The 16,991-nt window shown below is 40.4% G+C and overlaps 1 protein-coding gene across 3 annotated transcripts in view; it reads right to left on the reverse strand.

Annotated features, from left to right (window-relative positions):
• Positions 1–16,991, reverse strand: part of LOC128684910 (uncharacterized) — a 110,460-nt gene that overhangs the window by 4,787 nt on the left and 88,682 nt on the right. For 2 of the 3 annotated variants that reach the window (XM_053771257.2, XM_053771258.2), the window contains exons 3-6: positions 13,009–13,150; positions 9,119–9,243; positions 8,448–8,534; positions 7,071–7,226 (exon numbers count right to left, since the gene is read on the reverse strand). In XM_053771257.2, coding sequence (XP_053627232.1) covers positions 7,071–7,226; positions 8,448–8,534; positions 9,119–9,243; positions 13,009–13,150 — 510 coding nt within the window. The remainder of the gene's footprint in view (positions 1–7,070; positions 7,227–8,447; positions 8,535–9,118; positions 9,244–13,008; positions 13,151–16,991) is intronic. The other variant, XM_053771259.2, reaches the window with a different exon arrangement.

Consider the following 16,991-nt stretch of genomic DNA (forward strand, 5'->3'; position numbering starts at 1 on the left):
CGGCTGCTTGTTAACGTAGGGTCAGTCTAGCTCCCGCTATCCCTTCCCCTCCCTCTTCCCCCCCCTCGAAAGGTGACGTGTGGGGCTCTGGTCAAACAGTAAATGACTCGACTCGCAGCTCCCAACACTACTCTTGGATGACAGTGAGGGTCACCTGTCAATCAACGAGAAGAACAGGAGAAGGACTAACGTCCAGAGACTTCTCCATTTTGGATCTAATTACCTGTGCACCTGTATGAAATTGCAGGACGTAACCCCACATCATTGCAGCGGTGAAGAACCTGCTTTCCTGTCATCGGGATACTACTCACGGCGTTAATCTGTGAAGAACTAGCCAGTGGTGGTCACCAACACCTGCGACCCCCCCCCCCCCCCCATCAGCAACGGCTACAATTTCAACAAGCAGTGTCACCAACACCAGACACCCAAGTGTTAAATTAGCGTTGAATTCAGTTATCATTTATATTTTTCCTTTTTTCATTTTCTTTAATGTAGGATTAATATTTCATATTTAAGTGTTTTATATTTTATATTTTCAACATAAAGTGTTTATGTGTGTCTGTTATTATTTCTTTTTCTATTCACTAATTTTCCTGAGGAGGAGCCAGCCTGGGTAATACTGTCTGAAGTTGTTACAGGGCTGAGTAAGCCTTCACAAGTGGCGACCTTGCCAGGATCAACTCTACTGAATCAAGATTCAACTCCATCTCGAATCTACCATTGGAACTTCAACGCCGCATACCACAGACGGTTACCACCAGCCATGAGTAATCATTCTCTATGGTAGGACTACAGTACAGGTATTTAAAAGATTTGGTGATTGTTATAGTCTCAATTTATTGTAAGTCAAGTCAGGCAGGATATAATATTTAATTCTGCCACCTTTTGGAGCTTGAAACACTTTGGAGGATTAGACTCTAGGGACTCGAGATTTTCCAGTGACAACTTGTTTCATTGAGCTCTTTATTATATCAAGGGAACTGTTATAGGACACTCTTGATTTGTTGGTGAGAAGATTGGATGGTCAAGTGACCCCATTCTACTTACTGTTTGCTTGGAGCCGGCATAGAACCCTTCGTTTTCGTTAATACATATTGTTTAATTGAAGCAGGGATCGAGCCCTCTGGTTTATTTACAGTTTGAGCGGAGCAGGAATTGAACCCTCCGTTTTCTTTAATACCCGTTTCATTTTCCCCTGATAGTTTAAGTTATTCTTGCAAGTATGGATGAATACCAGTTTTGGATGAATGCTGGAAGTAAGTTAGGAATAACAGGGAAAAATTTAGAATCTTTCATTAGTGCTAAGATCCAGGAAAGACTTGAAAGAGAGAGAATTGAGAGAGAAGAAAGACAGCTAAAAAGGGAAAGAGAAGAGAATAAGGAGAGAGAGAGAATCGAAAGAGAAGAGAAAAAGGAGAAAGAGAACCTTGAAAGACAGGAGAAAAAGGAGAGAGAGAGAATTGAGAGAGAAATCCGAGAAAGACAGAAAGAGAGCGAGAAGACCAAAAAGAACGTGATAGACTTGATTGTGAGGAAAGAGCTAGAGAACGTGAGGAACAAGCTAAGATACGTGAAGAACAAGTTAAATTAAGAGAACTTGAGGAAAGAGAAAAGGATCGCGAGCTCGAAAAATCTCGCCTTGAATTAGAGAATAAAAAGTTAACTTTTACACAACAACAATTAGAGGAAGGAGTAATGGAACAACATGCAGTCAGTGCACATATTCCAACACCTAATTTACCTCCCTTCACAGAGGGGGAAGACATAACTTCATACATTATCAGGTTTGAAAATACCGCTACCCTCTGTGAATGGCCTGCTGACACCTGGGCTACCAGGTTAGGAATGTTATTTTCTGGTACTGCTTTGAATATCTATGCAACTTTGTCGCAGGATATCATATGTAATTATAACCTACTAAAGAAGGCAATCCTTAAAGCATATCAAAAAACCACTAATTCTTACAGGAAAGATTTCAGGTATGCCACCTTACAGCCTGGCCAGAACTTTCAGCAGTTACAGGTAACACTCTTTCGTTTGTTCGACTTTTGGATAGATAGTTCAGGAATTGATCACAGTTATGAATCTCTTAGAGACTTCATGGTTGCTGACCAGTTCCTGACAGCTCTTCCTCACCAAATACGAACATTCATCAGAGAACGTAACCTGATTAAAGCTGAGGAAGTTGCTGAGGCTGCTGACCTGTATGCTGAGGCTCACAATTCCTATAAAGACCTAAAGGGATCGAACCCTAAGGGTAAGGGTTCATCAGACCTTAAGAAATCAAAGCCTCTAGTGGAAAGTAAAATGACTTCTTTTATTCCTGTTTGTCATTTGTGTGGTGTTAAGGGACATAAACGTCCAGATTGTCCTTCTAAGAAGGTCCAAAAAGTTGGAAGATGTTTTAAAGACTGTAATGACCAAGCACCCTTCCGTTCAGGAACAGTTAATGGACTTAATGTATCTACCATTTTACGAGACACTGGATGCACATGTATAGTCATTTCTGATAAGCTGTTCCCTAATCTTAAAGAAACTCATTCCTCTGCTATACTTTCAGACTACTTGGGCCGTACGGACACTTTTCCTACCATCCGTTGTTACATTAGGTCTAAATGGTTCACAGGTTGGTCTGAAGCCGCACTAGCTCCCATCACTTCTTGCTCCGTACTAATAGGCAATGTAAAAGGTGCCATTCTTCCTTCTGAGGTTGACCTTTCATCACCAAAGATGGACATAGGTGTTTCAGATCCTCTTCCTGTAGAGTCGGAGAAGCCCCTCGAAAGTTCAGATGAGACAATGTCTCGTGAGATTCATGTGGGATTAAAAACCAGTGATGCTACTCTCGAAAGCAAGGTAGTAGGATCACCGGTTCACTTGTTAGATGAAAGTGAAGATATCACCTCCGATACCATAAATGTCTTGACTAGGGCTCAGACCAAAGCCCATGCTTCCCCTACTGTCCATCCTTTGATTTTCCCTGACTTTAAGCCTTTAGACATATCGAAGGACTCCTTTGTCAATTTACAACGTAATTGCCCTTCTCTTCAGAATTGCCATAATGCCGCTAAACAAAATCAAGTTATCCAAAGGAAAAACTTTTCATATAAATTTGAATATATAAAAGGTATCTTGTACAAGTCAGTATTCAAATTCAATTCAGATGAGATAGACTATTCCATCTTAGTTGTTCCAAGTCAATGCAGAGAGACTGTTCTTAAAATGGCTCATGACCTGCCAGTGGCCGGACATTTCTCGCATCGTAAAACCTTAAATAAAATTAGGGAAACCTATTTTTGGCCAAAAATGTCCTCAGATGTCACTACCTATTGTAGATCGTGTAAAGTTTGCCAACTGTCATCCTCCCGAGGTACCAGGCGAGTACCTATGGTCAAAATGCCAGTCTTTACGGTACCTTTTGAAAGAGTAGCTATTGACATCGTTGGTCCTTTATCTCCACTTTCATCTGGGGGACATAGATATATATTAACATTAGTTGATTATGCTTCGAGTTTCCCTGAAGCCGTTCCCTTAAAGACTATAACTACTACAGAGGTGGCTGAAGCCCTTTTGTCCATCTTCTCCAGAGTGGGCATCCCTAGAGAAATTTTGTCTGACCGTGGGACACAATTCACATCTGACTTAATGCAACATCTATACCAACTTCTGGGAGTGAAGCCTCTCTTCACCACACCCTATCATCCCAGCTGTAATGGGAGGATTGAGCGCCAGCATTCGATTCTCAAGTCCATTTTAAGGAAACTTTGCTCCCTTAAACCTAAGGAGTGGCATCGTTACCTACCCTGTGCTTTGTTTGCCATGAGGGAAGTTCCCAGTGACTCTTTGGGGTTTTCACCTTTTGAACTTCTCTATGGTAGACAGGCCAGAGGTCCACTGTCCATCCTTCATGACTTATGGACTAATGAGGAGGTAAATGCTGAGGTTCAGTCTTCTTACCAGTTTCTCCTTGACCTTAGATCCAAACCTGAGGAGACCTCTGACATAGTTTCGAAAAACCTAAGCTTGTCAATGGACCAGTACAAAACCTATTTTGATTCCAAAAGTCAGAGGAGAAGTTTTAAAGTAGGTGATGAAGTTCTTGTACTTTTGCCTATCAAGTCAAATAAATTATTACTAGCATGGAAAGGTCCATATAAAGTATTAAAAATTTGTGGGAAAGTTGACTACCTCATAGAAGTCAAGGGGAAACCTAAGCTTTATCATATCAACATCCTTAAGAAATATTACCGAAGAAATTCGGTTAACTGCCTTAATAACTTTGACTTAGTTTTTCCACACGAACTTGATAAAACAACTGAAGAATGTAAAGTGTGCGTAATTGACACCTCTAACTTAGACTATGATGAAGAACTACATGACTTGGTGACTCTTGACCACTCGGGCGCAACCAACATTAATATTAATGAATCTTTGGATGACCATAAGAGACATGAACTACTTCAATGTGTGAGTAACTTATCAGACATCTTTACTGATATTCCAGGTGTTACCTCCACGGTAGTCCATAAGATTGACTTAGTGACGGACAATCCTATCAAACGAAAATTATACCCAGTTCCAGTTCACCTTAGGGATGCATTTGACCGAGAGATAGACAAATTATTAAAACTAAAGATCATTGAACCTTCAGTATCTTCATATTGTTCACCAGTAGTCATGGTTAAGAAGGAGGATAATTCATATAGACTTGCTATTGACTTCAGAGGCCTTAATGCTATAACTTGGTGGGATGCTGAGCCTATGCCCTTAATAGATAGCGATCTACACAAATTTTATGACTCTTCCTTCTTTTCAGAGATTGATATTGCGCAGGCATATCATCAAGTAATGTTAGATCCTTCTTCTAAGCAGTACACCGCTTTTCCTACACACCAAGGACTGATGCAATATAGAACTATGCCCTTCGGTTTGGTAACTGCCTGTGCTACCTACGTGAGACTGATGAGAAAGGTCTTGGGTAATATGCCAAATGTTTCAGTTTATTTTGATAACATTTACGTAATGACATCTACGTGGGGCGAACATATCCAAACATTAACATCAGTTTTGCGTAGGTTACGCTCACATGGCCTCACTGCCAAGCCGAAGAAATGCTTCCTTGGGTATAACAAGATTAGATATCTTAGACTGATACTTTCTAATAACTCTCTGCAGCCTCTCCCCAGTAAGATCAAAGCTTTATTAGAATTTAAATTCCCCAAAACCAAGAAGCTCATGCGTAGCTTTCTTGGTTCTGTAAATTTTTATGCACGGTTTATCCCGAATCTTGCTGATCTTACAGGCATCTTATCGGACTTCCTTAAAAAGTCTGTGAAGGAACCTCTTGAACTTTCCGATGTAGCTTGGGAAAAGTTTAATGAGATTAAAAGTATCTTCTCGAAAGACCCTATACTTAAGATTCCAGATATTAATAAAACATTTTCTTTGAGAACTGATGCCTCCAATACTGGCTTAGGTGCAGTGTTACTACAATACCATGATGGTACTCCCTTCCCTGTATGCTTCCTAAGCCGGAAACTCCTTCCCGCAGAAACAAGATACTCCACAATAGAAAAGGAATGTTTAGCCCTTGTGTGGGGTATCTCCAAACTTAAATTTTATTTGCTGGGAAAAGAATTCATTTTAGAAACGGACCACAAACCTTTGATATACCTAGAAACTTTTAAGGGAACCAACAGTCGCCTCTTGAAGTGGACATTGGCACTCCAGGCTTTTAAGTTCCATATTGTGTATATCAATGGTCCATCCAATTATTTCTCTGACTGGTTAAGTCGTGACAGTCAGTAGAAGATTTGTTGCCTTACGCGACTTCCACATGTTAGAACTTTTTCCTCGCCTATTCTTCTTATACTCCTTGACTATAAGTCTTGGTATGGGGGAGTGTGAGGGAAAAGTTCAATAGATAGGAGTAGCAATATAGTAACAATAGTTTCATTACCGGCTACTAGTTAAGGTAGGGTAAGTCACGCTCCCGCCTTTCTTCCCCCTCCCCGAAAGTGATAATTTCATTGCCGGCTACTAGTTAAGGTAGGGTAAGTCACGCTCCTGTTTTTCCCGCTTTTTCTTCCCCCCCACCCCTAAAGTGATAGTTTGATTGCCGGCTGCTTGTTAACGTAGGGTCAGTCTAGCTCCCGCTATCCCTTACCCTCCCTCTTCCCCCCCCTCGAAAGGTGACGTGTGGGGCTCTGGTCAAACAGTAAATGACTCGACTCGCAGCTCCCAACACTACTCTTCGATGACAGTGAGGGTCACCTGTCAATCAACGAGAAGAACAGGAGAAGGACTAACGTCCAGAGACTTCTCCATTTTGGATCTAATTACCTGTGCACCTGTATGAAATTGCAGGACGTAACCCCACATCATTGCAGCGGTGAAGAACCTGCTTTCCTGTCATCGGGATACTACTCACGGCGTTAATCTGTGAAGAACTAGCCAGTGGTGGTCACCAACACCTGCGACCCCCCCCCATCATCAGCAACGGCTACGATTTCAACAAGCAGTGTCACCAACACCAGACACCCAAGTGTTAAATTAGCGTTGAATTCAGTTATCATTTATATTTTTCCTTTTTCATTTTCTTTAATGTAGGATTAATATTTCATATTTAAGTGTTTTATATTTTATATTTTCTACATAATAAAGTGTTTATGTTTGTCTGTTATTTCTTTTTCTATTCACTAATTTTCCTGAGGAGGAGCCAGCCTGGGTTATACTGTCTGAAGTTGTTACAGGGCTGAGTAAGCCTTCACAAGCATCCTGGGACAAAATTGACCTAATTTGCCTGAAATGCTCTGCACAACAAGTGGCTTTCTATATACTAGTAGTAGTATGTCACTGATGTCAGCTATGGTCTGTATACCTTGTACAGTACATGTACTTGTAGAAAAAAAGATTATTATTATTATTGTTATTATTATTATAAATGCCTTTTCCTCATAAAAGAGGTGGTAGAGGTTGGATCCTCCATCTGCAAGTCCTGGCCTGCAAATCATTGACTGACCAATCAGGTGTCTGTCTGCCACCTGAGTGTAACTCTTGCCAGTACTCACCACGAGCTCAGCTCCCTGGTAGAACTCTGGCATCTCCCTCTCCCTGACACTCTGGTATAGAGAGAGCACTAACACGAAGGCCAGGATCATTAGAATCACCACCGCCACCACGAACATCACCGCCCACCAGTACCTGGGCATCGCCACTAGCTCATGCTGTATAGAGGACACAAGACACAGGAATTAGTGGGTGTACAGGCACTCCTCAACTTACAATGGGGTTACATTCTGACGAACCTATCATAAATAAAAAATATCATAAGTCAAATATGAATGTCATGTGATTAATAAATAAGTAAATGAATAACTACTGTCACTGAATAAGTAAATAAACATATAATTACTGTAATTAACTAAATACCGGTATTGAAAAATACGTAAATGAATACAAGCTATGGACTTGCTGCCTTCATACTGGGTAATTAAGGCACTACTGAACACCAGCTTCTAGGCTGAGGGACTGATTACCCCATCTCTTACTGTCTTAATATACTATCATCTTTATACTGAACTGGAAAAGTCATTGGTTTGCAATACCCCATTAAACACTGATACCCAGGTGTTGCTCATGTAACTTATTCCAGGACTGAATCTTAGCTCCTGGCCTTGCCTCTCAACTTGGCATTTGAAAGATTTACTGTCTCCTTGTTGAAATACATTGCATACTAGTGCCTTGACCAGGCTAGCACCAGATGAGCCTGCCCCATGGCCGGGCTCCAGGAATAGAAAAATTCTCAAAACTCATCAAAGGTACATTATTTTGTACTGCATACAAAAACAAAAATCTGCATTTTTGTATTTGTATGAATGTAGTCTGCCTTTGCCACTTCTTCATTGGCATCATTTCACTTCCTGACCATCCTCAGACCGAAGAAATGCTTCCTAACATCCCTGTGACTCATCCACATTTTTAACTTCTAGCTGTACCCGTTTCCCACCTCTCAAAATATCCTTTCTCAGTCTACTTTATCAGTTCCTCTGAGTATTTTGTATGTTCTTATCATGTCTCTCCTTTAAGCCCCTAATATCAAGATTAAAGTAAAAATTATTATTATTATTATTATTATTATTATTTTAACATGTTGGCCGTCTCCCACCGAGGCAGGGTGACCCAAAAAGAAAGAAAATCCCCAAAAAGAAAATACTTTCATCATCATTCAACACTTTCACCTCACTCATACATAATCACTGTTTTTGCAGAGGTGCCCAGAACACAACAGTTTAGAAGCATATACGTATAAAGATATACAACATATCCCTCCAAACTGCCAATATCCTGGCTGTGGTAATCTAGTGTAATTCTTGTCCTTATATCTATGTATGGGATTTTCAGTAGGTCTCAGTTTTAAAAAAGTTGATTTAGATAGACAGACTCACCCAGAGTACAAGGCCAAACAATGCTATAGTGAGGAATATGGTGACCCATTGTACCACCATCCATGGCATCAGCATCCACGGCATCTCCTGTAAGATACAGCAAGGTTACAGTAACTACAATGATATACTACATGTATTACAATGACACAGTGAATAAATTAATAACTACACTGATACACTGATGACTACAGTGATTGCATAAATTAGTGACTACAGTGACTGCATATATGAGTGATACACTACACCATCTACAATATCTCCTGTATCTGTAGTCAGTGGCAGACCTACATTTCTGGGGCTCTGAAGCTTGAACTGTTATGAGGGCCCTATTGCAACCTCTTCTCATACAGTAGACTCAAAATTTTTAAGCAATGTGGACTCAAGTCACTTCTTGGGCCCTCCGGGATTAGGGGCCCTGAAAATTAAGCTTCATTAGTCTCATAGTAGATCTGCTCCTGTCTCTAAGTATTGCCCTCTATGCATAGCCCTGTATGTATTGTTCCACATATCACCCAAGGCGTTACCCATTCTGTTTAAGACACAAGATATGTGAATTGTAACATATGACTGTTTGAGGTTCAGGAGAATATTGTAGGGCACTGCAGGACCTTGCAGGACCCAGTACACCCCAGTGGGACCAGGAAAGACCAAGTCAACAGCTTAGGACTTACTCTGACGGCACCTATGACAAGCAGTATGTCTACGACGGTGCAGACGAACATGAAGAGAAGGGTGGCTATGATGCTCCATTCTATGTACATGAGCTCTGGGTCTGCCAGGTTCAGCTCCCTCGCTCCTGCGGGACACAGATACCATTAGCAGGGGACGTGAGGAATTTTTAGACTGTCTAGTTGAGTGTTAGAAGAATTTTAGATGAGTGCTAGAAGGGCTTTAGGCTGAACAGACAGGGATTAGAAATATTTTAAACTGATTAAATGGATGTTAGAGTTTTAGACTGACTTGATTGCTTTTAGAAGATTTGATGGGTGTTAAAAGTTTTAGGCTGACTAAACAGGTGTTACAAGAATTTTAGGCTGATTAGACATATGTCAGAGTGTTAGAAAGGGTTTAGGCTGACTAGACAGGAGTTAGAAGGATTTTCTGCTGAGTATATGTGTGCTGGAAGAACTCTAGACTGACTGACGGGTGTTAGGAGTGCTTAAGGCTGGCTAAAAATACATATAAAGTCTCTTAACATATTGTTTTTTTCAAATCATACAAATATATGATATCATAGAATTAGCTAATTCAAGTTTACCATAGCACACTGAGCACTGAAACTAAATTAAAAAATTATCGACACTTTCAAGGGTAATTAATACTATACTTGAAGTGTAACTATATTAAAAAAATACCCAAAATTACTATTCTCTCCAACAATTTCATATCCGCCCTCTAAAGAGGTGCCTTGATGTCAGTGAGGGGCTCCTCTTCCAAAGAATAAGTATAAATTTTAGTTACAATAACCAACAGTGTCCAGAATACCTTGTTGCCAAGTTTGTCAAGGCTGGGAACCAGAGCAAGTATAGTACTAGGGAAAGGGAACACAGCTTTGTAGTGCCCACAGTTAGTGGTCAGGCTTCAAACCCATTTTACTGTGCAGTAATAAAGGAGTGGAATGGACTGCCTGCAAATATCAAAGCCTGTCCTAGCATGAGCCAGTTCAAGAAGAGAGCTAAAAGGTGCCTAATGAATGTAGCTACTGAAAGGGAGGAGAGTGACTTCTTGTATAGCTAACATACATGTATGTACTTATTACCGTGATCTGATCCTCTCTTTAATGTTAATGTAAATAATTCAGTTTACCTGTATATATCTTTATTTTAACTGCTTTTCAAATAGTTGAGTTACTTTACTGTTTTCAGTTTCAAATAAGATATTACAAGGTCCTCAATGGAAATAAGTCACTTTTACTTTTTTGGGTTATCCTCGTGGGTATTCTATACACATGCTGCTATGTATGATAATTTATGTACTAACTGTATATGTGTGTACCTGTACCTGAATAAACTCACTAACAATGGTCTCAGCACAGCTGGTGAGGGGCTGTTGATCTGAGGAACTGGACCTGTGCTCCGGTTCCCTGAATCGAGCTTGAATAAGTCAGTTTATTTAGGCACAGGTACACTTCAGTATAATTATCATACATAGTGTAAATTACCCATCAGGATAACCCCCAAAAGTCTCTACACATATGCTGCTATGTATGATAATCTATGTAATGTATTTGTGTAAAACGAATAACCTTATACGTATAAGTAACTTATTTCCATTGGGGTCCTTGCCTTCCAGGAGCTTTATGACCCCTACGGATTTAGCGCTAGTGGTTTTCTATTGTGCCTAACAATGTTTTATCACATGTAAACCACATTATCTGTGTTCTGCATATAAGAAATCAATATTTAAATTTTGAATGTGGGGCCCCTTTAAATTTAGCACAGTTTCCCAATAAATATATTAACTTCAGAAAACAGAGACGCACACAGCGGGGACTAAAACATTTTTCATCATCTTAAAATGTTTTCTTTCGCTTCATGTTTAAATTTTGAAGCCAGATAGTCATAAGATAAAGAGTATACTCGGGTTATTAACCCGGAGGGCTAATAACTCAGGATAAGCCAGGAAAGTCCCATAGCTGGGTTGGTAGCACACTCAGCTCACACAGTGAGGTCCGTAAGAAGGTACCTGGGTGTTTGTCACCTTACACCTGTTGTCCCTGATCGACACCATGCCTAACCCTTCAAGGGTAGGGTAGGTGCCCGAGCCCGAACCTTTAGCTCATAAGACTGTCATTCCCATTTGCCCCTTTGGGGCGGGGATGGCAGACCAGAGAGGCCTAGCTTGTGGCTAGGCCTGGGGACAGTTGGTCCCAAAGATGAGGAGGTACTTGTGCCTCCTCCCATGGGAGACTTAGGTCTCAGACACTCCCTAAAGAGGGAGCCAAGGCCGGGCCACCACTTGGAAAAGGCCCGGGCCGGGAGAATACCGGCTAATCTTTAATAATAATAATAATAATGTTGTCCGTGTTCACCTAGCAGTAAGCAGGTACCTGGGTGTTAGTGAACTGGTATGGGTCGCATCCTGGGGACAAAATTAACCTAATTTGCGGGAAATGCTCAGCGTAACAAGCAGGTTTCTATATAATAGTATGTCACTGATGTCAGCTATGGTCTGTATACCTTGTACATGTACTGGTAGAAATAAAGATTATTATTATTATTTTCTTGTGAGGTCGTAGGACCTCTTCCTCAGGATACCACCCACAACAGTGCTAACTCCCAGATACCTGTTTTCTGCTAGATAAGAGGGGGCAGTAGGTGTTAGGAGACTTACCTACACGTACCACCGAGCTAAGAGGTGCTAAGTGTTGCTAGGAGGTGCTAGGTGTTGCTAGAGGTGCTAGGTATTGCTATGAGGTGCTAGGTATTGCTAGGAGGTGCTAGGTTTTGCTAGGAGGTGTTAGGTGTTGCTAGGAGGTGCTAGGTGTTGCTAAGAGGTACTAGGTGTTGCTAGGAGGTACTAGGTGTTGCTAGGAGGTACTAGGTATCTAGGAGGTGCTAGGTGTTGCTAGGAGGTGCTAGGTGTTGTTAGGAGGTACTAGGTGCCAGTTATAACCTCTCTAATAGGTGCTTAACGCCTGATTTAATCCTTTATGGGTTATTAGCAAGATTTAGCTAATCTAGATAATATTTAGCCGAGCTCTAAGATTTTCTAGGAACTACTAACTGGCTAAGAATAATCAGGAACTAAGTGACTTAGAAGATTTAGAAACTAGTGACTCAGAAGACTTAGAAACTAGTGACTACGAAGAAGAATTAGGAACTAGTGATTGACTAAGAAGAATTAGGAACTAGTGACTGATTAAGAAGACTTATGAACTAGTAGTAAGACATATGATCAAGTAACTAAGACTTAGGAACTAGTAACTAAGGCTTAGGAACTAGTAACTAAGACTTAGGAACTAGTAACTAAGACTTAGGAACTAGTAGCTAAGACTTAGGAACTAGTAACTAAGACTTAGGAACTAGTAAATAAAACTTAGGAATTAGTAACTAAGACTTAGGAACTAGTAACTAAGACTTAGGAACTAGTAACTTAGACTTAGGAACTAGTAACTTAGAAACTAGTAACTAAGACTTAGGAACTAGTAACTAAGACTTAGGAACTAGTAACTAAGATTTAGGAACTAGTAACTAAGACTTAGGAACTAGTAACTTAGACTTAGGAACTAGTAACTTAGACTTAGGAACTAGTAACTTAGACTTAGGAACTAGTAACTTAGAAACTAGTAACTAAGACTTAGGAACTAGTAACTAAGACTTAGGAACTAGTAACTAAGACTTAGGAACTAGTATCTAAGACTTAGGAACTAGTAACTAAGACTTAGGAACTAGTAACTAAGACTTAGGAACTAGTAACTAAGACTTAGGAACTAGTAACTAAGACTTAGAAACTAGTAACTAAGACTTAGGAACCAGCTAGGAACGATACCCATACATTGTTACAGTACCATTCTCCTTCCCTCCCAACCCCCCCTCACCTCCCCCCCCTTCCCTCTCACCTCCTCCAGTACCATTAGGACCGTAGACTTTAATGGGGTTCTCCAGGTCATGGTAGGTGTTGTAGGCTGTTTGTATGACCTGGTCCAGGTGCTGTGCAGTGATTAGCAGGACACACACAGCTCCAGCACCCACACTCATCACCTGTAACATACCAACGTAATCAGTCATAACTTCTGAAGCCTTAAGCCATTAGTAGGATACAGGTTCTGAATCCTTATGTCATTAGTAGGACACAGTTTCTGAATCCTTATGTCATTAGTAGGATACAGGTTCTGAATCCTTATGTCATTAATAGGACACAGTTTCTGAATCCTTATGTCATTAGTAGGATACAGGTTCTGAATCCTTATGTCATTAGTAGGATACAGGTTCTGAATCCTTATGTCATTAGTAGGATACAGGTTCTGAATCCTTATGTCATTAGTAGGACACAGTTTCTGAAGCCTTAAGCCATTAGTAGGATACAGGTTCTGAATCCTTATGTCATTAGTAGGACACAGGTTCTGAATCCTTATGTCATTAGTAGGACACAGGTTCTGAATCCTTATGTCATTAGTAGGATACAGATTCTGAATCCTTATGTCATTAGTAGGATACAGGTTCTGAATCCTTATGTCATTAGTAGGACACAGGTTCTGAATCCTTATGTCATTAGTAGGACACAGGTTCTGAATCCTTATGACATTAGTAGGACACAGGTTCTGAATCCTTATGACATTAGTAGGACACAGGTTCTGAATCCTTATGTCATTAGTAGGATACAGGTTCTGAATCCTTATGTCATTAGTAGGATACAGGTTCTGAATCCTTATGTCATTAGTAGGATACAGGTTCTGAATCCTTATGTCATTAGTAGGACACAGGTTCTGACTCCTTATGTCATTAGTAGGACACAGGTTCTGAATCCTTATGTCATTAGTAGGATACAGGTTCTGAATCCTTATGTCATTAGTAGGATACAGGTTCTGAATCCTTATGTCATTAGTAGGATACAGGTTCTGAATCCTTATGTTATTAGTAGGATACAGGTTCTGAATCCTTATGTTATTAGTAGGATACAGGTTCTGAATCCTTATGTCAGTAGGATACTAGTTCTGAATCCTTATGTTATTAGTAGGATACAGGTTCTGAATCCTTATGTTATTAGTAGGATACAGGTTCTAATCCTTATGTCATTAGTAGGATACAGGTTCTGAATCCTTATGTCATTAGTAGGATACAGGTTCTGAATCCTTATGTTAGTAGGATACAGGTTCTGAATCCTTATGTCATTAGTAGGATACAGGTTCTGAATCCTTATGTCATTAGTAGGATACAGGTTCTGAATCCTTATGTTATTAGTAGGATACAGGTTCTGAATCCTTATGTTATTAGTAGGATACAGGTTCTGAATCCTTATGTCAGTAGGATACTAGTTCTGAATCCTTATGTTATTAGTAGGATACAGGTTCTGAATCCTTATGTTATTAGTAGGATACAGGTTCTGAATCCTTATGTCATTAGTAGGACACAGTTTCTGAATTCTTATGTCATTAGTAGGATACAGGTTCTGAATCCTTATGTCATTAGTGGGATACAGGTTCTGAATCTTTATGTCATTAGTAGGATAAAGGTTCAGAATCTTTATATTATTAGAGAATACTAGGATACAGGTTCTGAATCCTTATGTCATTAGTAGGATAAAGGTTCAGAATCTTTATGTCATTAGAGAATACTAGGATACAGGTTCTGAATCCTTACATCAGAGAATACAGGGATACAGTTTCTGAATCCTTAATTCAGAGGATATAAGGGTATAGGTCCTAAATCCTTATATAAAGATACAGGATCCCATTCTCTTGTAATATAGCAGACTTTGATCCAGTCTAAACTCTCCCACAATAAAACATCTGATCCCACACACGCATAATAAATAGGATCCAATGCTTTTTAAAATCTACAAAAGGGCGTAGGTGGTGGTTCCCTTTTAAAACGGGGGTAATAAAGGTACCACCAGTACCACCTGCCATCACCAAGATTACCAGCTCTTGGTGTTCCAGGGGGGAGGGAGGAGGGAGATGAGAGGAGGGGGATAAGGGGGGCAATGGATAGATGAGTTGAAGGGATCAGGTGGCATCTAGCGGACGTGTGAATTATTGCTGGGGGAATGTAACCAGTAAGGTGGTTGATGAGGGGAGGGGGAGGGAGGGAAGGAAGGGAAGGGGGAGATAATGAGGGAGGGAAGTGATGTGCATGGGGGGGAAGTGAACTGAAGGGGTGTAAGAGCGAATTGTAGGGGTGTAGGAATGAACTGTTGGAGTAAATTGCAGGAGTGAATTGTAGGTATGTAGGAGTGAGTTTTAGGGAAGTGAGTTATTGGGGTGTGGAGGCGAGTCGTAGTGCTGTGGGAGTGACTTGCCTGGGCACAGCAAGCAGCAGAACTTGACGTACACTAGTCAAATGCTTCAGGCGTACATGTACACACACACACAAACACCGCCTACAAGACCCAGTTTGAGAAACTGTGTAATGCAAATAGTGTTTTAACCCTAGATGGCCTTCACTTTTATAGACCACAGCACAAGTCACTACTTTCAGATCACACGGTTATACACTACCCACTTATACAGCACTTTCAGATAACACAGTTATACACTGTCCACTTATACAGCACTTTCAGATAACACAGTTATACACTACCCACTTATACAGCACTTTCAGATAACACAGTTATACACTGCCCACTTATGCACTACTTCCAGATAACACGGTTATACAAAACTTCCAGATAACACGGTTATACAAAACTTCCAGATAACACGGTTATACAAAACTTCCAGATAACACGGTTATACAAAACTTCCAGATAACACGGTTATACAAAACTTCCAGATAACACGGTTATACACTACTTTCAGATAACACGGTTATACAAAACTTCCAGATAACACGGTTATACACTACTTTCAGATAACACGGTTATACAAAACTTCCAGATAACACGGTTATACACTACTTTCAGATAACACGGTTATACAAAACTTCCAGATAACACGGTTATACACTACTTTCAGATAACACGGTTATACAAAACTTTCAGATAACACGGTTATACACTACTTTCAGATAACACGGTTATACAAAACTTTCAGATAACACGGTTATACACTACTTTCAGATAACACGGTTATACACTACTTTCAGATAACACGGTTATACACTACTTTCAGATAACACGGTTATACACTACTTTCAGATAACACGGTTATACAAAACTTTCAGATAACACGGTTATACACTACTTTCAGATAACACGGTTATACACTACTTTCAGATAACACGGTTATACAAAACTTCCAGATAACACGGTTATACACTACCCAGTCTTATACATTAATGTTAAATAAAGATCCTTGTCATTAATTTCATCATATTGATACATTTAAAGGCTAGTAGCTACAACACGGGGATATTATGGATCAAAAGTGCGTATTTCTCAGTGTATACAAGCAAGAGATACACACCTCTTGGTGTATGTATGATCATACACACCACTCTGGGTGTATATATATCATTGTATTTCTTAAAATAGCTTCACCACCATCATGATTTAGACAGGAGACAATGGTCACTCGCGACCCCGTCACACTGACCACGCTAGTAGAGCACACACTGGTGCTTTGATGTCTACACTAGAGCACACACTGGTGCTTTGATGTCTACACTAGAGCACACACTGGTGCTTTGATGTCTACACTAGAGCACACACTGGTGCTTTGATGTCTACACTAGAGCACCGGCTGGTGCTCTGACGTCTACCGTAGAGCACAGGCTGGTGGTCTGACGTCTACACTAGAGCACAGGCTGGTGCTCTGATGTCTACAGTAGAGCACAGACTGGTGGTCTGACGTCTACATTAGAGCACAGGCTGGTGCTCTGATGTCTACAGTAGAGCACAGGCTGGTGGTCTGACGTCTACACTAGAGCACAGGCTGTTGCTCTG

The sequence above is a fragment of the Cherax quadricarinatus genome, chromosome 5, assembly GCF_038502225.1.
Source record: "Cherax quadricarinatus isolate ZL_2023a chromosome 5, ASM3850222v1, whole genome shotgun sequence".
Classification (NCBI taxonomy): Eukaryota; Metazoa; Arthropoda; class Malacostraca; order Decapoda; family Parastacidae; genus Cherax; species Cherax quadricarinatus.